Source organism: Amphibalanus amphitrite, unplaced genomic scaffold (assembly GCF_019059575.1).
Source record: "Amphibalanus amphitrite isolate SeventyFive unplaced genomic scaffold, NRLGWU_Aamphi_draft 000135F_arrow, whole genome shotgun sequence".
In the NCBI taxonomy this organism is placed as follows: Eukaryota; Metazoa; Arthropoda; class Thecostraca; order Balanomorpha; family Balanidae; genus Amphibalanus; species Amphibalanus amphitrite.
This window is the reverse complement of record NW_024881630.1, coordinates 936,962-960,276: the sequence shown is the minus strand read 5'-3', so window position 1 is coordinate 960,276 and position 23,315 is coordinate 936,962. Positions and strand designations below refer to the sequence as shown.

General features: G+C 52.2%; 2 protein-coding genes, 1 long non-coding RNA gene and 2 other non-coding genes across 8 annotated transcripts in view; 3 read left to right on the top strand and 2 right to left on the bottom strand.

Moving 5' to 3' along the window:
• The window catches only part of LOC122382184 (eIF-2-alpha kinase activator GCN1-like), a 55,877-nt gene that overhangs the window by 20,678 nt on the left and 11,884 nt on the right, over nucleotides 1–23,315 (bottom strand). For 3 of the 4 annotated variants that reach the window (XM_043367173.1, XM_043367169.1, XM_043367170.1), the window contains exons 7-13: nucleotides 22,550–22,728; nucleotides 22,179–22,376; nucleotides 21,764–21,919; nucleotides 21,192–21,348; nucleotides 19,892–20,142; nucleotides 633–783; nucleotides 373–497 (exon numbers count right to left, since the gene is read on the bottom strand). In XM_043367173.1, coding sequence (XP_043223108.1) covers nucleotides 373–497; nucleotides 633–783; nucleotides 19,892–20,142; nucleotides 21,192–21,348; nucleotides 21,764–21,919; nucleotides 22,179–22,376; nucleotides 22,550–22,728 — 1,217 coding nt within the window. Of the gene's footprint in view, nucleotides 1–372; nucleotides 498–632; nucleotides 784–19,837; nucleotides 20,143–21,191; nucleotides 21,349–21,763; nucleotides 21,920–22,178; nucleotides 22,377–22,549; nucleotides 22,729–23,315 lie in introns of those variants that run through there. The other variant, XM_043367174.1, reaches the window with a different exon arrangement.
• On the bottom strand, nucleotides 1,556–1,627 carry Trnap-ugg. The gene has a single exon. It is a non-coding gene; the product is annotated as a tRNA-Pro (tRNA).
• On the top strand, nucleotides 4,472–6,318 carry LOC122382188. Its single transcript, XR_006256636.1, has 2 exons — nucleotides 4,472–4,601; nucleotides 6,267–6,318. It is a non-coding gene; the product is annotated as an uncharacterized LOC122382188 (long non-coding RNA).
• On the top strand, nucleotides 9,884–17,671 carry LOC122382186. Its single transcript, XM_043367175.1, has 2 exons — nucleotides 9,884–12,809; nucleotides 17,620–17,671. The coding sequence occupies exon 1, from the start codon at nucleotides 10,373–10,375 to the stop codon at nucleotides 12,446–12,448; it is 2,076 nt and encodes a 691-aa protein (XP_043223110.1). The 5' UTR covers nucleotides 9,884–10,372; the 3' UTR covers nucleotides 12,449–12,809; nucleotides 17,620–17,671.
• Trnap-ugg lies at nucleotides 23,050–23,121 on the top strand. The gene has a single exon. It is a non-coding gene; the product is annotated as a tRNA-Pro (tRNA).

The window sequence follows — 23,315 nt, the reverse complement described above, 5'->3', positions numbered from 1 at the left end:
AACAATAGAAATAAGCCCATCGACTCTTAAATTTAAACATGTTCAATCATTCATTCATTCATTCAATCATTCATTCAATCATTCATTCAATCATTCAATCATTCATTCATTCATTCATTCATTCATTCATTCATTCAATCATTCATTCATTCAATCATTCATTCATTCATTCATTCATTCATTCATTCATTCATTCATTCATTCATTGACTCATTCACCCATCCGTTCATTCATTTATTCATTCATCCGTTCATTCATTCATTCATTCATTCATTCATTCATTTATTCATTCATTCATTCATTCATTCATTCAGCGCCTCGAAGTCCGGGTATCCCGCATCAGCTGACTGTGCTGTTGCGATGCGAACGTACCGGCGTGGGTTGATAGTCGTCGGTGAACAGTTTGACTAGATTGGTCTGACGGTGACGGATGAACTCGGCCGGCTCCAGGCCCATCTTGGTGACGATCCGACACCACAGGTCCGGGTGGTCGGCCGCTGGAGGTCACGCAGAGGTCAAGGGGTCAGACGGGTGGGTCAGGTCACAGACAGACCACCGGCAGGGTAATCTTACTTCAAGTTACTCTCAAACATGGAGAGGAAGCATATGAGAGGCACACGAGCGGGACTCACCGAGTGCGGGGTGGTGGGCCGGCTGGAGCAGTCGCAGCGCCAACATCTCGGCCTCTGCCGGCTGCACGGCCTTGTCGGAGCACACAGACGCCAGGCAGTAGGCCACCAGGTCGGAGGTCAGGTCGGTCGGCTCGCGGTCCGCCGACGACCGCTGAAACAAAGCCAGGACAGACCAGGTCAGATCCGGTCAGCGGGGTATTTGTAAAAGCGATTTTTTTCAGTGAGTGGCACTGACAGATCACAGACTACACAGAGCTACATAACTATTCAATGCATTTTTGCAATTAGTATTTTGGGACACATCTTTTGAGCGCACTTCCATTGTCATCAATCAGTTCCTGCCCCACCCCCCCCCCCCCCCCCCACCCCCGGCGATGATCAGACTAAGGACAACTTTCACACTTCAAATCTTCCACTCCCTTGATTTGGTGGCTCATGAAATGAGGGCCTCTTGCCTTTCCTCACCGCAAAGTTGCTCACCACCTTTTGGGGGGCTTCTACATAAGTGTTACCAGAATGCTTGGCCCCGCAATCCGTAGAAGCCCTCAAGACGGTGGTGAGCAGCTTCACAAGCGAAGTATCTTTATGCAGCGAGGTCAACCGAGCGAAGGCATTCAGGCGCGAACATCATCCTGAATTTGAGAATTGTTTGGATTTTTTTTCAAAGACAAGGTGCTCGGGAAAATATTATACAATGCCAATGATGATCTATATTGTTATGTGTTCATTTGTCTTTCCCCTCAGTCAGTGCCGCTTACTTTTTAATAAAAAAGTAGTCTTGTTCTGGTGCCTCGATATTTTTGGACACACCATTTACTCACATATCGAAGCTTCTCTCCCCGACCGGATCCCAGCCTGACATATCAATGTGTGCAGAGCCACAAATCACTCTTGCATTGCTGCAAGTGCAAGCCAAAACCAACGGGCTCGTCCGGGATTTGAACCCGGGACCTCTCGCACCCAAAGCGAGAATCATACCCCTAGACCAACGAGCCGAGACCCCGTTTCCGAAGTTGGACTGATCGGAATGGAGCGCGCTTTACGATTGCTTGCGAATTGAGTGACGCGCCAAGCATATTGCAAATTGCAGGCGCAGCGGTGCACGACTGCAGAATCATGAGCCGTATTAAGCCAAAAGTGACACAGGCAGATCTGGGGGAAGGGTGTTTTGGGCCTGCCTCTCCCATGCAGCCCCCGAAATCGATGATGAACATTTATTGTTTTGTGAAAACGTCATGATCACAGCGTTTATTACGAATAGTTTGCTTAAACTGCTCAGCATAGCCAAAGAAATCGAAATTCCAGGATTTTTCCTGATTTGGAGAAGCTTTTTTGGGGATATATTGATAGGTACATCCATAAGCGTCGCCACGGGGGGGGGGCAAGCGGGGCAGCTTGCCCCCCCCCCCCCAACCTCGGACCGGGCACCCCCTGAGATCGATACAGATCCGATGAGATTTTGGAGTCGGGAAAAAATAGGGGTACCTTTCTGAGAATGTCTGTAAGATCAGACTCGGTTGGAGCGTGCAGTTCAAACCAAAGTCAGAGTCGCAGTCCCCAAAATCTTCAAGACTCCGACTCCAGACTCGGAAATGTCAATGCTGTGATTCATTCCATGTTCTTAGTTGGTTCTTTATTACATTTTATAGCTGATTTTCATAAGTTTTGGAGTGCTGACACATAATTTTCGTTCAAAGCGTGACACGAAATCTATGGGGCCTTTCTCGACTCGTCAAATGTCTGCGACAGGCTCAAGTACCGTTCAAGTGCCGCAGGGCTCATGAGCTTGCTTTCCACACAGGCTCCTAAGGAGCTCCACTGATGTCTAAAAAGCTTTCAGAGGGCCCAAACCGGCCACTGAGAGTCCCACTGGTGTCCATGTTCTCTGAGGGCCCATACAGGGATCTTTTAGGACCTTATACATACGTAGACCTCTGAAGGGCCACACGAATCTTTTAGGATGCCTTCGAAAATTTATGAGAACCTTAACTGGCCTCTGACAGTTCAGCCGAACTTTTGAAGCGACAGACTTTGCTAACCCCAAGCCGGCATCTGATGGGCCGCAACACATGCTTCTTATGTCCTTACATAGGGTCCTTAGGGATTCAACACAGACCCCAACGGTTCACAGTTATCCGAGGGCTCTAGGCTCACTCTGGGCCTAGTCTCTTAGCGCCCGCCGCCCACACTGGCTTCTGAGGGCCCCACCTTGGGCTCGGAAAGCCGTAAAGCACCACATACACGTAAATATTTGGGGTGACCCACGCCGATCTCCGGGAACCTAAGCAGGCTTCTGAGAGTCCACACTGACCCTGAGTGGCTTGAGATGGCCTGGAAGTCCAAAGCCTATCTCTAAGGGATCCATTGCCGCTATGCCGTGCGTAACTTTTGGCTCCGTTTAACATTTTTGTTCACGTTTGCAGCGCTTCCCTTCACACGAAAAACAAGAAACTTTTTGTTCGCACTCGAGTGAACAACACTTCCTTCCACTGGAGCAAAGATGAATTACCAACTAATTTACTTCCGATTCACACTTCCGACATTCGCTCTCAGTCTCCGCCGAATGCCCAACTTAGCTACAATCGGCGGCTGGGATAAGCCCTATGCATTTCACGTAAAACCTCTGCATGCATGCGTGAATGGAGGTTTTAGCAGGGTGATCCGATTAAATGGGGCGTTTTTCACCTTTTTCTGGGTAATGATCATGAGTGACGAGAGTCTGCACAGGGGCCCTCTGCAGTGCGTCGTCTTTTGCAGCCACTGTAATTCTACCCAGGGGTGCGGAGCCGGAGCCGGAACTGGAGCCGGCACATTTTGCCCGGAGCCGGAGCCGGAGCCGTGAAACAATATAGCCCGGAGCCGGAGCTGGAGCCGGAGCCGTCAAAAAAGGGGGCGATTCCGGCTCCTTTTTTTAAGAGCAAAAATTATTGACCTAGTTCGGTTTGACAGTTCATGGCAGTAAAACATGCGGTATTCAAAATATGAAAATAGCCCTGTTATGCAAATACAGAAGCAACTTGCACCAATCCCATCGTCTATTTTCTTCGACCCGTATTTAACTGTATAGGGGACGTACTGAGCATTTGGAGCCGGAGCCGGAGCCGGAGCCGCCATGGCATTTCACCCGGAGCCGGAGCCGGAACCGATTTTTTTTTCTCCGGAGCCGGAGCCGGAGCCGTCTGAAATTCCCACGGCTGCGCATCCACGAATTTCTACCGGTCGTTTTTGTCCACAAATTTCAAAATTTCGATTTTTTTCTGTAAAAACATACATGTCATAGCTAGAAGGAAAACTTTGTCACCATCGGATTCCTCGCACCATTGCGCGTCGAATGATATGCAAAATGAGTGAGTAGCGACTGGGGAAAGGCAAGATTTCACACAAAAGTTGATTTTGCCCCCCCCCCCCAACCGAAAATCTCTGGCGACGCCTATCGGTACATCCCTCGCAGCATCCGAGGCCACGATTCTGGATCCGCCAGTGGAAAGTGATGAGCCTGCAGTGGCGGATCCAGGGGGCAAAATAGGCATTTGCCCCTACCCTCCAAACGGCATAATTTTAACATTACGCGGCACGCCTATGGACGATGCATGTAAAGAATCGATAAATTGTTATGGTCCCCCCCCCCAAAAAAAAAAAACTCTGAGCTGGATCCGCCTCTGTGAGCCTGCAGCCGGTCATTTGTTCCTGAGGCCGAATTAGCTCCATGCATTGCAGAAGGCGGTCTGGGTCGACCGTTTGTCATCGTTGGCTTATCCCAGGAATTGTCCAGTCGCAGCTCACGGGCCTGTCCTCGCTCGCGGGGAGACTGCCTGGATGGGTAGACTGTACCTGTTCCCGCTGGCATCAATTTACTGCAGTGGTTTAGGTGACCACCAGCGTGGCCCGCGTGGGCCCTGTTTTTTGCCGCATCTGCGCAAGAAATGTTATTGTTTTGAACGAAAAGCGAGCCGAGGGACATGGGACGGAGTGAGTAATGTATTTTCTTTAATATTTTGGTATGTATGCTTTTGTTTATGATTAGATGATGTTTTTGCCGGTAAATGTCAAGTTTACGTCCTAAGCACATTTCAATGATATTTCTTTCATAATCTTACATATTTTGACATGCTGAATCCAAAAATCATACTTACATGTCTCGCAAGAACAAAATTATCACCAATACACTAAGCAATTACACCTTCCCACAACACACGATCAAAACAAATCGAGAGGAAATTGAAAGTGTCCAGCGTTGCCATTTGTGAAAAATATTTTGTCTTTTTTTAATGTCGAGAAATAAAAACATTCAATATATTATAAAAATAGATAGGAAATATGTAAAAAATATTTATTTAAAAAGAAATATTATTATTAGAAATAGAATAGCAAAACAACAAAGGGGAAATGTTGGGAACCGGGGTTATTGGGTGGGGAGGGTTAGAAAAACAGGGAAATGTTGGGGATCGGGGTTCATGGGTGGGGGAGAGAAAAAATGAAAATGACGTCATAGGGAAATGTCGGGAACCGGGGTTTGTGGGGAGGGGATGGAGAAAAATACGATAAGAATGGTTACAATATTTGGGAAATTTTAGGAATCGGGGTTCTTGCCTCAAATCTAATTGTTACCTAACCTAACCTTACCTGACTTGACCTAACCTAACCTAACCTAACCTAACCTAACCTAACCTAACCTAACCTAACCTAACCTAACCTAACCTAACCTAACCTAACCTACTGATTTTTGCCTACCGGGGATAAGGAAAAAGTTGCTTGCAGGAATAGATTGCAGGCAAGAGTAAATCAAATATTTTTAGGTTAAGTGGTTATGTATCTGGCTTCAGGCCGAAAGGCAAGAGTAAATCAAATATTTTTAGGTTAAGTGGTCATGCATCAGGCTTCAGGCCTTCGGCCTGAAGCCAGATACATAACCACTTAACCTAAAAATATTTGATTTACTCTTGCCTGTAATCTCTCCTAAGGCATTGCCTTCGGCACTGCGCTGCTTCGCCGCGAGAAATATTATGACGTCATTATTCACAGTTGAATAGCAACTGTTAGATATCATTCTTGATTTTGGCCAACTTTGCACAAGTAATCGCCCCCCAGTTCTCAGGATTTTCCTTTCCTCCCCCCCCCCCCCAGCCAATAACCCCGGTTCCCAACATTTCCCCTTTGTTGTTTTGCTATTCTATTTCTAATAATAATATTTCTTTTTAAATAAATATTTTTTACATATTTCCTATTTATTTTTATAATATATTGAATGTTTTTATTTCTCGACATTAAAAAAGGACAAAATATTTTTCACAAATGGCAAGGCTGGACACTTTCAATTTCCTCTCGATTTGTTTTGATCGTGTGTTGTGGGAAGGTGTAATTGCTTAGTGTATTGGTGATAATTTTGTTCTTGCGAGACATGTAAGTATGATTTTTGGATTCAGCACGTCAAAATACGTAGGAATGTGAAACAATTATCATTGATATGTGCTTAGGACGTAAACTTGACATATACCTTTTTGCCTAAGTTTGTTATGTTGAAGAGTGAACAAAAACATTCTAGTCAGATATTATAGTCAGTTATCAGTTGGTTGCGAATGTGGCGCAGGAATGTTGAGGAAACGAGGGTTATAATACCGTGTTGTGTCTTTTCAGTTTTTTACGTGGCATTGCGGATCTGGATGAATATACTGAATTAAAAGGAAAACTGATGTCCTATCCACATGCTGCTACAGTAAAAAATCCCCCAATCCGAACAAAACCAGATGAACGTTGGGACCAATTTCTGAACCTGTAGGTAGTTAGATGACCCGAACTAACAATCTATACACCGAGTCGAACTTTATTTGCCTCATATTATTTCAGTTCTTCCAACGACCTATAAACCTGTACCTGTAGTGTTTACTTTTCTTTTATTTTTTGTTTGAAACTGCTTTGAAATGGATGAAAGTAAGAAGATGGAAGGTCTGGAAGGTGAAACGAAGGAAGGTGGTGCAGCACTGCTCGCTAGAAGGAGTGGGAGAAAGGTCACATTAAATCCGAAAGGTGCCGCATACCAGTTAGAAACCAAGGAGAAGAGCTATAATGTTCTTCTAAAGGAATTGAAGAAGACAGGAGCTGAACTGTTGGAAGAAGATGTGTCCGAAAGGGTCAAGGCAGATGAAGTTTTCCACAAAACAGTGACAAAGAAGGTGAGACAGTGGCTTCATGGATATGTGACGCTCATGCAAACAGCTATCGATTTGCAAGCTCTACTTCCTGCAGACAGAAAGGAGGAGCATCTGTCAAGCCACGCAGAAATAGGGGTACAGTTGAACCAGATGAAAGAGGGTGTGGATGCTTTGCAAAAGGAACTTGCTTTGACTGATCATGAAACAAAGCTTGAAGGCTCTGTGGCAGGAGCTAGTACGACATCAAGTTCAATGAGAGCAAACCTCATGATGCTGCGTCTCCAGGATGAGAGAAAGAAGGCAGAAGTGAAGGCGCAACTGATGGCCGTGAAGAAAAGACAAGAACTTCTGAAGGAAAGACAGGATCTGGAGCTGAGAGAAAAGGAGTTGGAGTTACAAGTGCAGCTTGACATTCAAAACGCACAAGAGGATATCAGCGAAAAGTTTGAACAAGAACTTCTGAATGAAGATGGGCCAGATGAGTATCAAAAGGACACACAAGTGAAGACAAATGTGAAAACACAAGAGAAGAACTCAGATGGCAATGCTCAGGCCGAAGGAATTTTGACAGGACTGGCACATATCATATCAAAGTCACAGAACCAGCTGCCTGTTCTTGAACCTGAGGTATTTAAGGGTGACGTTGAGCAGTTCGCAATGTGGCTCAAGTCATTTGAATGTTACATTGAGTCAAGGACTACTGAGAGCACAGAAAGACTGCACTATCTTGCAACCTACACAGGTGGAAGTGCTAAACGTGCAATTCAAGGACTTCTCCAGTTGAGAAGTGTGGATGCCTACTCTAAGGCAAAGCAGAAACTGATTGAAAGGTATGGAAACGACTTTGTCACAGCAAATGCCTATAGGCAGCGGCTCCACAGCTGGCCACATGTTCGGCCTGGAGATGGCAAGGCCCTTCGTGAGCTGGCAGATTTCCTGGAAGGTTGTCTGGTGGCAGCTCAGACAGTACCAGGACTCAACAATCTTGGGAACATCGATGATATTACCCAGCTGCTGAAAAGACTTCCACGATATCTTGTAGATCGCTGGAGGAGGGTTGTAGATGAGCACATCTATGAACGCGACAAGTCAGAGTACCCAGGCTTAGAAGTGTTTGTCAACTTCTTGACCAAAGAGGCTCGAGTCGCCTGTGGACCAGTATCGCTGGAGACAGACCAAGACAAACTGAAGAAAACAAGAGACAGAGCTGGAGCATTCGCTTCTTCGACTGGTGCAGTAGCTGAAAGGAAGTCGGACAGGAATTTCAGAAGAACTGATCCCAGCTACCAAGCAACCAGCAGTAGCCAATCAGCTCCTGACAGCTACAGGTGGAAGTGTGTCCTGTGCGTAGAGAGGCATCCACTGGACTCATGTGAGGTCTTCGCAAAGATGTCCCTGCCAGAGAAGCATGTTGTGATTCGCAAGCATGGAGTGTGTCGTGGCTGCCTGCGTATAGGCCACATCTGGAAGGAGTGCAAGAGGAGAAGAGAATGTGGAAAGTGTCACGGTGCTCACCCGACACTCCTACATGATGATGATTTCAGGTCATCAAGAGGGACTCCCGGACGATCGGTGTCAGTCGAAACACAAACGGCTACAACACTGAAAACTGAAATCAGATCACCGCCCAGCGATGCAGATGATGGAACCCCATGTTTTCATTCACTGATCGTGCCTGTACTGGTCCATCACCGGACAACACCGGAGCACAAGGAAATGGTTTACGCCATTCTGGATCCACAGTCTGATGGGACGTTCATAACTGAGAGCGTCTGCGACAAGATCAAAGCACCCGGAGTGGAAACTTCTCTGGAATTGAGTACGATTACTGGGAAAACCGAGGTGAAGGCGAAAGCAGTAACGGGACTGGTCATCGAAGCGCTGGACTCCAGCAGTGAGATCAGCCTCCCCACAACGTACACCCGTGAAGACATGCCTGTAGATCGACAACTGATCCCAAGGCGTGAGACAGCAGCAAACTGGTCTCATCTGAGAGAAGTAGCTGAGAGTTTGCCTCCCTACTACCCGGAGGCGTCGATTGGTCTACTCATTGGCTTGAACTGCAGCAAGGCCATCAAGCCTCAGGACATCGTGACAAAAGGCGACAACGCGCCGTGTGCAGTCCGCACAGCGATGGGCTGGGGTGTCGTTGGCCTCGCTCGCGGCAACAGAACGTGCTGTTTTGCATCGTGCGATGGTGCGGCGAGTAGGCAGTGTCACTTCACGCTGAGGACCCGAGCGAGGGAAGTCGGGCCGTCACATTTGATTGAAATGTTGGAGACAGGGTTTCAGGACCAACCTCAAGAGAGGAAAATCTCACAACAAGACAAGAGATTTGTGGATCTAATGGAGACACAGATGCATGCCACAGAAGATGGTCACATGGAAGCGCCACTTCCACTGAAGGACCCAGAGGTTGTGCTGCCAGACAATAAGAAACTTGCAATGCAAAGGCTGCAAGGGTTGAAGAAGAGATTTGAAAGGGATCCAGGATTTCAGGCAGAATACAACACATTCATGACAGAAATGCTGGAGACCGGAGTCGCTGAGCCTGTGCCTGAAGAGGAACTTGGTGGAGCCGGCAGCAATGGAGTGTGGTACCTGCCGCACCATGGGGTCCGTCACCCTCGTAAACAAAAGATCAGGGTGGTCTTTGACTGCAGCTGTGAATTCGATGGACGGAGCCTAAACAGTGAGCTCATGCAGGGACCGGACATGGCCAATAACCTCTGCGGCATCTTGACTCGATTCCGTAAGCTCCCCGTGGCTCTCACTTGTGACATCAGAGGGATGTTTAACCAAGTGAAAGTGAACCAAGAACATCGGAACCTGCTACGCTTCCTCTGGTGGAAGGATGGAAACCTGCAGGAAGAACCGACAGAGTTCAGAATGACTACGCATCTGTTCGGGGCAACATCGTCCCCATCTTGTGCGATGTTCGCGCTGAATAAGACAGCTGAGCTCTATGAAGAAGAGTGTGGCCCAGAAGCTGCAGCCTTCGTGCGCCACGATTTCTATGTGGACGACGGATTGATCTCAACTCCGGACAAGACGTCGGCGTGTGACCTGGCTGGAAGAGCAACAATTTTGTGTTTCAAAGGTGGTTTCCAGTTGCACCAATTCACCTCGAACGAGCCGGATGTCATCGCCAGCATCCCCGAAGAAAATCGATCGAAGAATCTTCAGAACAAGGACGTCGTGGACGAGTACAAACCAGTGGAACAGGCTCTTGGACTTTCGTGGAACATTCAAGATGACACGCTCCTTTTGACAGGAGACCTGCCCGACAGACCAGTGACTCGACGAGGGATTTTGTCTACCGTCAGTTCCCTATACGACCCCCTGGGGTTGGTGTGTCCCTTCACGTTGCAGGGAAAGCAGATACTGAAGCGACTCTGTTGTGATGGCGGTGGATGGGATGAGCCGGTACATGAAGAGTGCTGGCTTGATTGGAAAGCAGACCTGGCTACACTTTCCACTTTTGCAGTGCCCAGGTGCTACGTTCCATCCTCATGTCTGGTGGAGTCCTACGAGCTGCACAACTTCTCAGACGCCAGCCTAGAGGGGCTCGGGGCCTGCAGCTATCTGCGAATGAAGACTACCGATGGACAGCTCTATTCGTCACTGGTGCTGGGGAAAGCCAGAGTAACGCCGAAACGCGTGACGACTGTTCCAAGGCTGGAGCTGGCAGCGGCACTTCTTTCGACAAAAACCAGCCAGTTCCTGAAGCAAGAGCTGAATATTCCGAACCTGAGAGAATACTTCTGGTGTGACAGCAAGGTAGTATTGGGTTATATCGGAAACGAAGACAAACGTTTCCACGTCTTCGTGGCGAATCGTGTACAGCAAATTCGCCAGTACACATCACCTGATCAGTGGGGATTCGTATCCTCTGAAGTCAATCCAGCAGACTACGCTTCCCGCGGCCAGAGGGCGTCTGACCTGAAGAAGAACGACATCTGGTGGAAGGGACCCGAGTTCCTTAGGAAACAGGACGAGGAGAGGACGCCTAGTACGTTCGAAGTCCCTGATGACGACCCAGAGGTAAAGAAGATGACGACGCTTGCAACTGCTGCTTCCGTTGCACAACAGTTTGCGAGTCTGAAGGAGCGGCTGCTGTACTTCTCTGATTGGTTCAGAGCTCGTAGAGCTGTTGCCCTCTGCATCAAGTTTGTGAGACGTCTCCGACATCGGATCAAATCGAAGACGACGAAACCAGAAGGAGATGAATCCGAGGAGGGCTTGTGTGCTGAAGATCTGCTGAACGCAGAAAAGTTGATCCTTCGACAGGTCCAGAAAGAAGACTTCAATGAGGACGTGGCTGCCCTTTCAGCTGATGGAGAGCGATCTGGTGACCCCCGAAGAAAGAGAACCGTTGGCAGCCTGCGAGGACTAGATCCTTTCGTGGATCAGGATGGGCTACTTCGAGTAGGAGGACGTGCTCGAAAGAGCAGCTTATCAATGGAGCTAGCTCACCCGATCATACTACCGAAACGAGGACACATTACAGATCTGATTGTTCGTGAGTGCCATGAGCGAACTCACCACAGTGGAAGAGAGATGACTCTGAATGAAGTCAGACAAAGAGGTTTCTGGATCGTGCAGGGAAGATCGGCAGTTGTGAGGATCATCCTCAGCTGCGTGAAGTGCAAGAGGTTACGTGGAAATCCCTGCACTCAGAAGATGGGAGACCTGCCTATGGAGCGTTTGGAGGCGACGGAACCTTTTGAAAACAGTGGAGTGGATGCGTTTGGCCCATTCTTTGTAAAGGAGCGAAGAAGCGAAGTCAAACGGTGGATACTGCTCTTCACTTGCCTGAGTTGTCGTGGGATCCACCTGGAAACTGTCAACAGCATGACAGCAGACGCCTTTCTGAACGCATATAGACGATTTGTGTGTCGCCGTGGCCCTGTGAGAAAGCTGTTCTGTGATAACGGCACAAACTTTATTGGCGGCAAAAGCACATTGGAAGCAGCCATGATGGAGATGGAGAAGGGGAAGATCAGGCGAGAGCTGCTGAAGGATCAATGTGATTTCATTGAGTTTTCCTTCAACGTCCCGTACGCGAGCCACATGGGCGGCTCATGGGAAAGGCTCATCAGGTCGACAAGAACAGCATTGACTAGTATCCTGGACGGACACAGTCATCATCTGGACGACGAGCTGTTCCGGACGTTTGTCGCGGAAGCCGAGAACGTCGTCAATAGTCGGCCCATTTCTGTTTGTAGCATGACTAACACTGATAGCGTAGAACCTATCACTCCAGCACAGCTACTCACATGTAAATCCAAGGTCCTTCTTCCTCCACCTGGTGTCTTCTGCCGTGAAGACGTCTACGCCCGTCGAAGATGGCGGCGCGTACAACATCTGGCGGACGTATTCTGGTCGCGATGGCAGCACGAGTACGTCCCCACTATGCAGGAGCGACGGAGATGGATCGACAAGGAGCCTAACATGAAGGTCGACGACCTCGTCGCTGTGGCCGATGACAGTCTTCCGCGCTCTCAGTGGCATCTGGGACGTATAGTGACCACGTACCCGAGTGCGGATGACTTGGTGCGTAAGGTGCGAGTGCGGATCGGCGCAGCCGAATACGACAGGCCAGTGCATCGTCTGGTCATGATCATGAGGGCGCACGACGGAGATTCCCGGTCGGGGAGCCTCTGAACGCCTGGTGAGCGGACGACGAACTAGAGGTGCTTGGCGTAGGATTAGCGGTCCACATGCCGTGAAAGGACAGCTGTGAGAAGTGTAAGATGCATTGAGACCGTAGTCTATAAGGACTTGATCCTTGGAACAACTTCTGTTTCATGGTCTCATACTTGTTCGTGTAATCGACGTATCTGTTAGTGTTATCCGAAGAGAAAATTCTGTTGAATTTTGGGGAGCCATGTTCCCGCTGGCATCAATTTACTGCAGTGGTTTAGGTGACCACCAGCGTGGCCCGCGTGGGCCCTGTTTTTTGCCGCATCTGCGCAAGAAATGTTATTGTTTTGAACGAAAAGCGAGCCGAGGGACATGGGACGGAGTGAGTAATGTATTTTCTTTAATATTTTGGTATGTGTAGTGTCCACCGCCGTCTCCGGGTTCCGATGTATTCTCACAAACTCGCGGTGCAGAACACTACGGCACTGCCGTGCTGTGCGGCCGGGCGGAGCCTCTCGACTGCTGGCTCTGACTGGAGCCGAGCAGGGTGCGGCCGCCTCACACTCGTATTACCGGGGCCCGATGCCGAGCCTCGGACACCCGATGCACTAGGTACTCGATACACTACACATTCCCCCCTCTCGCAAAAAAAAGGAACAGCAGCACTGCGACACGTAGTAGTCCGGACGTCTACAGACACGGTCGCTTCGCCTGGGACGCTGCACGCTCACATCGGCGGCGTCCGGCGACGGCTCGCAAGCTGTCTCGGTCGACGGGCGAGAAGCAGCGGCGAGCGAGGTCAGCGTGCCAGCGTGTCGGCCTCGGAAGTCGTGGCGGTCGACGTGGTCTCGCCGGGCCCAGCGGGGGGAGATGCGGAGGGAGACGCCGGCGCGTATGGGAGACGGGCCAGATGGGCGGCGTTCCAGGTCCGGCCGTCAGCCAGACGGTACGTTGCGGGACCGACGCGCCCAGTGACTCGCACCGGAGACGTGAACCGACAGGACGTCTTCGAGCGGTGTCCCTGCCGTCTCACGCAGACGTAGTCGCCCTCAGTGATGCGCGGCGTCGTCACGCCACGGCGGCGGTCGTAGGACCTCTTGTTGGACTGCTGTCGGCGTCGAACTCGAGACGCCACACTGTCGGCTCCTGGTGTTGACGGCTGAATGACAGGCAGGTTCAGCCTCATCTGTCGTCCATGCAGGAGCTCTGACGGTGACTTCCCAGTTGTCGTGTGTGGGGTGGCTCGATACACCGCCAGGCTCTTGCGCACCTCGTCAATGAACGCTGCTGGTGGACAGTCTGTGATCCACGACTTGAACGTTTTGTTGAAGCGCTCTACGGCGGAGTTGCCTCTAGGCCAGTAGACGGACGATTTGGTGTGCTTCACCCCTCGGGCGGCCAGATACGCAGTGAACTCCCTGCTCGTGAACTGGGGCCCATTGTCCGTCACGATCTCGTCGGGATAGCCCTCTTTGGCCCACACAGTTGACAAGAACTTGATGACGTCTTCAGTCTCAGTCGATGACGTCAGGCAGACTTCCGCCCATTTGCTTCTGTAGTCAATCAGAGTGATGGCGTAACGGGCAGTCGCTGGTGCTCCGTTGATTGGACCAACGATATCCATTCCCAGTTTCGACCAGGCGCGGTCCGGCAGGTCGACTGGCTGCATGGGCGCAGGGCGTGCGCGCTGGGAGAGGACTGCGTCGCTGTGCTGGCAGCGCTCGCAACTTCGGCACAGCTCCTCCACCTCACGGTTGATGCCGGGCCACCACGCCAGATTCCGCAGCGCCTGTTTCATGCGGACGATTCCGTCGTGCGCGCTGTGCGCCAGCTCCAGGTATCTGCGGCGGAGCTGAACGGGCACAACAACTTGTTGGGCTCCTCTCAGGATGACGTCGTCGTTGCGCACCCACAACTCGTGTCTCATCTTGAAGTACGGCTGGACTTCAACCGGGCAGGCCTTGGCGCTGCTCGGCCAGCCGCGCTTGATCTGATGACGCAGCTGCTGCAGCTCAGGATCAGCAGCTGACGCGGTGCGGACGTCTTGCTCGGTCAGCACGCTCTCTTCATCTGTCAGAAGAGCGATCACCTCTTCTTCAGCGGAGCTGTCTTCATGCAGGTCCGCTTCTTCGGCAGGAACTGGCATCCTGGAGAGGGCGTCTGCTGCAGGAGTTAGGTTCCGGCCAGGCACGTACTGGACTGTGTACGCATACGGCAGCAGGCGTGCCTGCCAGCGCGCGATCCTCGCGCCCGCTCTCCCCGAGAAGCTGGGCGAGAGCAGTGTCTGCAGCGCCGAATGATCTGTGCGGAGAGTGAACGGACGTCCCCACAGATACAGTTTCCAGTGTTCCACGGCGAGAACAGCGCTCAGTGCTTCCAGCTCAGACACTGAGTAGCGCTGCTCGGTAGGGGTGAACGCCCGAGACCAGAACGCTACGGCGTTTTCTTCTCCATCGGCGCTCAGCTGCGTGAGTACAGCTCCAGCGCCCTTGCCGCTGCCGTCGGACGTGACGAATGTAGGCAGGCTCTGGTCGAACGGCTTCAGCGTCGGGCTTGCAGCTATCTTCAGCTTGACCTCGTTGAAAGCTCGGTTCGCTGTGTCGTCCCAGACGAACTTGGTGCCCTTCTTCAGCAGCCGGTACAGTGGATGGACGGTCTCGGCGTACCCAGGGACGAACCTGAGAAACCATCCACACATCCCCAGGAACGACTTCAGCTCCTTGGCGTTCTCCGGCGGTGGTGCGTCAGTCACGGCCTTGATCTGTGACTGCAGTGGTGTGACTCCCGACGCAGACAGCGTGAAGCCACAGAAGTCGACAGCTGCTTTGCTGAACACAGACTTCTCTCTGTTGACTGTCAAGTTGGCCTCCTTCAGTCGGGCCATGACGCGCCGAAGACGGTCGTCGTGTTCTTCCTGTGACACTCCCACGACCGCGACGTCGTCCATGTAGTGAACACATCCCGGGATGCCGTCCAGCAGGTTGTCCAGCAATCTCTGGAACGCAGATCCTGCCGAGACCAGACCAAACGGAACCCTCGTGAACCGTCGTAGGCCTCGGTGAGTCAGGAACGTGGTGAGCTGACGGGAAGCAGGCTCCAGCTCCAGCTGATGGTATGCGCTCTGCAGGTCGATAACTGTGAAGATGTTGCCCTTCAGCTGGTCTTGGAGCTCCTCTGCCGTCGGCAGGGGGTGAACTTCGGCGATGACCTGTCGATTCAGGTCCCTGAGATCCACGCAGATGCGCAGCTTCCCGTTCCTTTTCCTGCTGACGACCATCGGGTGAACCCAGTCGCTGACTTCGACCGGTTCGATGACTCCTTCCTCCTGGAGTCGGTCCAGCTCGCGGCTGACCTCTTCACGAACAGCATACGGGAGTCGGCGGAGCTTGTGACGCACCGGTACAGCATCAGGACGGAGAACAATCCTGTGCTGGTAGCCACGGACTGTCGTCAGTGAGCATATCTCGCCAGGGTCGGGCTGAGACGGTGGCGGTTCCGGGACTTCTGCGCTCCCAGTGACCGCCAGCTGATCGATTGCCCCACTCGCGGGGTGCAGGTTTACGTCCAACTGCTTCAGCAGGTCCAGTCCCATGACGGCTTCTTCACCGTCGGAATCTATGATGAAGAACTCTGTGTTGGCTCGCCATCCACGGTAGGTCACCAGCGCTGGCAGCGTGCCAAGCACTTGAAGCTGGTGTCGACCAAAACCGAACAGACGAGCAGACGTTCTATTGAGACGACTGCCTTTGAAGAGACGTCTGGCGATGCCGAGTCCTAAAGCGGACACCGTGGCACCCGTGTCAACTTGCAGATTCACGGTCTGCGTGATACCTGGTACCTCCATCTGTACTTCGCACATCATCTTATCGGTATTTGGTACGGCGCAGCAGAGAACAGTCAGCTCGTGACACCTTCTGTCGTCGTTCCGTTCACCAGACCAGCAGACCACGGCAAAGTGACCCGTCCGCCCACACTGCCTGCACGTGGCCCCGGTAGCGGGACACCGACCGCGCTCATTGTGCTGGCGCCGACCGCAGCTGGGGCACGTGTCCGGTTGCAGCTGGGCAGGTCCAGGGCGACGGTCAGCTTGCAACTGGGCAGGGGCGGGGCGGCGGTCGTCTTGCCGCCGGGCGGGTCGCCAGGGCCGGCGCCCGCGGCGCTGACGAGCGTCAGATATCTGATGCAGTGACTGCGCTCCGTCGGCGGCGGGCCGCGCCGGCCCGGCCATGGCGGTCGCCTCGCGTCGGGATCGCTCGAATGCCTCGGCGATCTCCAGAACGCGGTCCAGGGTCAGGCCCTTATCCTGCAGAAAACGCTCGCGGAGAATCGGATGCACTGTTGCTTCCACGACTTGGTCACGTATCATTGCGTCTGTCATTTGTCCAAACGAGCAGTTTACTGCCAGGCGGCGCAGCGCCGCCACGTAGTCGGCCGTCGGCTCGTGCGACTCTTGCCGTCGCTGCCGGAAGAAGAACCGCTCCGCGATCACGTTGACCTGAGGTTCATAAAACTCGGCGAGCTGCCGCTCAGCCGCATGGAACTCGTCTTCGTCTTCTCTCCTCGGCTGGACCGGTAGGGTACGGTACACCCGTTGCGCCTCGGCGCCGACACAGTGCAGAAGGAGAGCCGTCTTCCTCTCCGTGCTGTAGGCCTCACCTCCCAGGGCAGTCAGGTAGTTGTGGAAACTGAAAATCCAGTCACTCCAGGGCAGTGCTGGTTTTCCTGGTCTCGCCAGGAACGGAGTTGGCGGCGACACCCCCTCGACGTTCATCGTCGGTAGTATTCAGGATCTCATCCTCGTCGCCAGATGTAGTGTCCACCGCCGTCTCCGGGTTCCGATGTATTCTCACAAACTCGCGGTGCAGAACACTACGGCACTGCCGTGCTGTGCGGCCGGGCGGAGCCTCTCGACTGCTGGCTCTGACTGGAGCCGAGCAGGGTGCGGCCGCCTCACACTCGTATTACCGGGGCCCGATGCCGAGCCTCGGACACCCGATGCACTAGGTACTCGATACACTACAGTATGTATGCTTTTGTTTATGATTAGATGATGTTTTTGCCTAAGTTTGTTATGTTGAAGAGTGAACAAAAACATTCTAGTCAGATATTATAGTCAGTTATCAGTTGGTTGCGAATGTGGCGCAGGAATGTTGAGGAAACGAGGGTTATAATACCGTGTTGTGTCTTTTCAGTTTTTTACGTGGCATTGCGGATCTGGATGAATATACTGAATTAAAAGGAAAACTGATGTCCTATCCACATGCTGCTACAGTACCGCAAAACACGCGGGTACGGCGGGACAGTCTAACGTCCAGTTGGACATACATACTGCTCGGGGATCGGGGATACGGGGAGAAATACTGACTACTGAGCTGAGAAACATGCAGGACAGTATACGAGGGGCGTTCAAAAAGTTCTCGGCCCGACCATGAAGGAGCAGAGATACGACGTCGACTTATTAGACCAAAAACGTTCATTTAGTCAAATAACCAGCGTTTAGACCAAAAAAATTCGCGCAGCGCTTCGCGAGAGGCCCCTGGGTCTCCATAGCCAAGTGGGTTTTGGACACATCTGGCACGTCCAAGACGGCTGCTTTTGTCTCCTTGCCGTCAGCGAAGTTGGCACTGCTAAGCAATTTCCTTATGTTGGGGAAGAGGTGGCAACCTGAGGGTGCAAGGTACGAAGAAAAAAGTGGCTGTGACAACAACTCGAAGCCACAGCTCACTGCTTCGCTGATCGTCACCCTGCTCATGTGTGCTGGTGCGTGGTCCTGGATCAGGCGCACACTTTTAGTCAGCTTCCCTAGTCTCTCCTTGATATCTGCTGCTCGCTACTGTTATCGAAGGGAGGTGTAGCATTCATCATTAATTGTGCGCCCCTATTTTTGAAAGTTGACGAACAGAGCCCCGCCATCATCCAAAAATGCAACCACTGTCACCTTGCCGTCTGACTTTAACACGTCGCACACATTTGGTGGCCTTTACTCAGTGTGCTTCCACTTGTGCAACTCGGTCACGCCCTGAGGGTCAATGTGTGACACCCACAATCCCTCCACGGTAACAAGAAGTTCAATGAACTCTTTTGGATCTTCGATATAGGGGCCAAAATTTTGCGTTACGCCTCCTTTCGAGTTTGCCTTTCCTCTGGAGTCAGCAAACGGGGGATGCACCTTGCAGAGATCTTAAACATATTAATACGCTGTCGAAAAATGGCTTTGAGGAACCTAATAGACAACTACGCTTCTGCTGCGTTGTTTCAGACCAGAACATTCGTCATTTTTCACAAAGAAGTGCTTATTTTTCATATTTTCTTGAGTCAATGCTGTTGATGGCTGGCCACTGCGGGGGTGACCATTAATGATCTGTTGACCAAAATTGAACAGAGATGCCCACTTTTTGACGCTACTGTAAGAAAGACGAACTTCAACATGTGTTGGCACTAGCTTTTCGTGAATAACGTTTGGTGCACTTTTCTGCAATACATGAACCAAATCACTGTTCTATTCTGGGCGTCACCCATTCTGACCGGGAATAGCAAACTATGTTACGATTAATTAGCAGCCTGAACCAATCACAGGGCAGATTGGTTAATGGCTACGTAAGTGGACATCCCAATAACACATCATTGAACACACCGCGTTGCAGGCCGAAATTCCAACTCCTTCATGGTTGGGCCGAGAACTTTTTGAACGCCCCTCGTACTGAGATACAGTGGAATCCGCTAAATAAATCTACCTTCGTGACACGGTGTTTTGGATTTCTTAAACGGTTGCTTTTTAGCCGAAGTCTCTATGCTTCCATAGATAAATCCGTGAACAACTCAGGGGCCACAACAAGCGGTTGGATTTATTATCCGAGGATTTATTAAGCCGATTCTACTGTATATAAAACAGGTCCAATAGCCAGTGTGTTTCAACGTGACTTCCTACACCTATAAAATGAAATCCGGAGCGAAAGAATAGCCGCCGACGCCGCGGCTGCCGTTAGTAAGTCCTATAGCAAAATCATGTCTGGTATATCATGAAGAAAAAAAATACGGTTCCATGGCGTAAAGTGAGGGTTACTTACTGTAGTACCCCGAACCCCCATTTGAAATACGACTCTCGGGATGTCTAAAAAAAAAAACTGCCTTTATTTCGCTCCAGTAAGTAATGTCTGAATTGCCTTTCAACTGTACGAAGTGCGATAAACGCTTCAAAAGGAGAAAAGTAAAAATATGACTGCTCCAATAGAAGTATCCCGCAGTCTTCTTTCTTCCTTATGTTCAGTGGTGTCAAAAGCTAAAAAGCTAAAGATCGCCGGCAGTCAACGGTGTCAGCAGCCTCACCTAGACGTTAGCTGATGTAGTCCAGACGGCAGCCTCACCTGCACGTTAGCCGATCTGAATATGTTGTCCTGACGGCAGCCTCACCTGCACGTTGGCCGCGCTGATGTAGTCCTGATGTAGTCCTGACGGCAGCCTCACCTGCACGTTGGCCGCGCTGATGTAGTCCTGACACTGGTCCAGCAGCAGCGCCGACAGCTGGGCGCCGCCCAGAGCGGCCGACAGACGGCGCGCCGAGCCGGCCGCCGCCGAGCGCACGGAGGCCGCCGTCGGCCTGCAGAGCGCCAGCACCAGACCGCGGGCCACCGGGCCGTCCGCACCGGGCGCCCGGCCCAGTCGCTCGGCGTGCGTCAGCAGCAGCCGCTCACAGAGCTGACAGAGACACACCACGGCTGGAGGGAGAGAGAGAAATACAGTCAGCAGCCGCTCACAGAGCTGACACAGACACACCACGGCTGGGGGGAGAGAGAGAAATAACTAGTCTTTTTTTTTGAATATTTTTGGTGCCCGACTCGGGCTTTTGTCGTTAGTAGCACACATTCATACTGGGTTAGTACACTATATACACGGCAGTGGTACGAATCGTTTTCGGCACCCGCTACGCGGGACAGCCTTGACCGCACGCTTCCTGTCGCGTGCCCCAGGTGGCACCGCACTGGTGCGCACGCTGGGGCTATCCCGATTTCTCGGGCCCGGCAGGTCAGAGGGCTGCTCCGGGACATGAAGCGAGGCCGTGCCCTCTGGACATGTCACCGGACCGAAGGATCTGTTTAAAGGTGGATCAGGCCCGTGTACCTGCGGCCGGGGGCGCTGGTTGGCACAGCGTTAATCCCCACGACCGAGCGAACACTCCCCAGTTACTGCCATCTCCTGGGTAGGAGCCGGAGAAATAACTAGTCAGCAGTCGCTCACACAGCTGGCACGGCTGGGGACAGAAATTCAGACAGCAGCCACTCACGGAACCTGACACAGACCCACCAAGAAATACAGACAGCAGCCGCTCACAGAGCTGGCACAGACACACCACGGCTGGGGGGAGAGAAACAGAGTCAGCAGTCGCTCACAAAGCTGACAGAGATACACCACGGCTGGGGAGGGAAATAGGTACAGTCAGCAGCCGCTCACAGAGCTGACAGAGACACACCACGGATGGGGAGGGATATATAGACACACTTAGCAGCCGCTCACAGAGCAGACACAGTCCACAGACACACCGCAGCTAGGGAGAGAAAGACAGATAGCATCAGCGGATAACCTCCGCTAATACAGCACACCACCATTTAAGATATAGACGGCAGCGTAGACCAGCTTCGACATAACGAAATCAAACACATCCATACCAGTTCCATTAATGAAATAGGTAGGAAAAGATCATCGCCTGACAACTTACACATTCATTGGCAGCTCAGTCCCGCCAACCGAAAACGTTCGTCATAATTACCGTCGTCGCTGGCGGAGTTGATGAACTTCTCGTTGAAGAGTGTACGCTTCTCGTCTAGCACCAGGTTGAAGACGCTGTCGAGGTTGACGGAAGGGTCGGCGTCCGTCATGCGGGAGAGCAACAGGGCGGCCACCACGCCCTCAGACACCATGGGCAGCTGCCGAACACAGGGCAGCGTTATACGCAGGCAGTCGGTGGCCGGCGGTGAGGGCAGTGCTAACAGTATGTTGTGAGGCATCGCTACCAGGTGGGCCCTGGACAGTGGGCTTTTGTCCGTTGTAAAGCCAGCGTTACCTGTACTCTGCTATTGCTTTCCTGAGTGTTTTTGGCGATTGTGAGGGTACCGACCGTAACCTGCGTACTGTTACCAGTAAGATGGCGATAATTACACACTACACATGTTCTGTGAGTTCAGCATTACCTAATGTGTGCTGTTAACCGTGAAGAGACAAAATTACCTCGGTGCGAGCGACTTTAGCGAACTTTAACTGACTGAACGTCATCTGAGCGAACTATTTTCAACGACTGCCGTGAGGGCAGCGTTACCTGCGAGTTGCGAGAGCACCCCTCACCTGCGTGCTATTGGCAGCGGCGCGCTCCACGGTCTTGTTGAGCGGCTCGGCCAGCCCCTGCAAGCCCGGCAGGGCGGCGCCACGGTACGTCGTCTCCATACAGAGTAGCTGGCCCAGGCGCACGGCCGAGGTGGCCGACTTTTGACCCAGACACGTCTGAAGGAGACGGCGAGGGAGGGTGGTCAGTCAGACTCATGGGACGAAAATAAACGGCAGCTATGACAGCTCTGCTCAAACACCTTCTGTCTGTTGGGTATTACCACACGAAAAGAACGATACAAACTAAGTCTTGGCATCATTACTCTGGCAAATGGCTTTCACATCACGTATGAACGTCTGAGATAGCTCTATTGTTTGAACTGAGTTGTTTGGGTGAAGGCCGGGGAAGAGCGGTACGCGACGCGGTCTGACTGACCTGGAACCAGTCGGCCAGCTGCTGCGGCGGCTGTCCGGTGATTTTGGCACACCACCGCCGCAGCTGGGCGAGCGCCATCACCACGGTGCCCTCGTGAGCCTCCTGCTCAAACACCCTGAGCAGCGCGGCGGCAGCCGAGGACACCAGGCTCTGGGTGCTGCTGCCGGCCACACAACACTGAGACACGCCGCCGACCGCCTGCGAAACGGACAGCGACGAGCGTCACACGCCTGCACATAGTAATTCCTTTCTCGGTTCACCTGAAGTGTTTCATCCAGCCCCTCACTAATCGACTTTCTTCAGCCATGCCCATTATCAATTCTCATTTCTCCTCACAGAGAACAACCCCGTGCTCCTATCAAGCAGCCCACCTTGAGAACCGCTATCTTCTGGTCGGCCACGGTCAGTTTTCCGTCGGCTCCGTCCAGCACGGCCACCAGGCGAGCCAGCAGCTTCTCGACGGCCGAGGCGTCGCTGCAGCGGGCGGCCAGCGCCTCCAGCGCGCCCACCGCCTCATCGCGCGTCCGCTCATCCTTGCTATGCGCCTGAGCTGCGGGTGGGCCGGGCACGCACACGGTCACGTGAGGGTCAACACGCGGGATATAGGTGGATAGTGGTCCCGCTGAGCAGAGCGACAGGGAACCGATACTGCTGTAGGCGGGGAGGCAGGACTGCAACGCTGCTCTGTGCCGCCTAACCAGACAATCCCGATCGGCTCAATGCTGTGGGAGCGCCCTGCCAGCTCTGGCGTGTGGGTACTGGGTGAGTGGCTGTTGACAGCTCTGCAAACCGGTAAAGGGGGCGGGCACATTTTGTCAGCGATACCGGCGGCAGCCCTGCTGACCAAACAGGTGGTTAGCATTCTACCACTGGCTCGTTGGTCTAGGGGTATGATTCTCGCTTTGGGTGCGAGAGGTCCCGGGTTCAAATCCCGGACGAGCCCTGCGTTTAGTTAAGACCTGCCAGGCATGAGAAGCAGTTCCCATGAATTTAAATATACAAGGGTGTTTTGCTACTTAGGAGGAAGATGCTGTATATAACACTATGACCTTTAAATAACAACAGACCCGAAAACGCCTTCTGGCCTACCACCAGTTTCTCCAGCAACTGAGCTCGTTCTCAACATATTCAGTAATT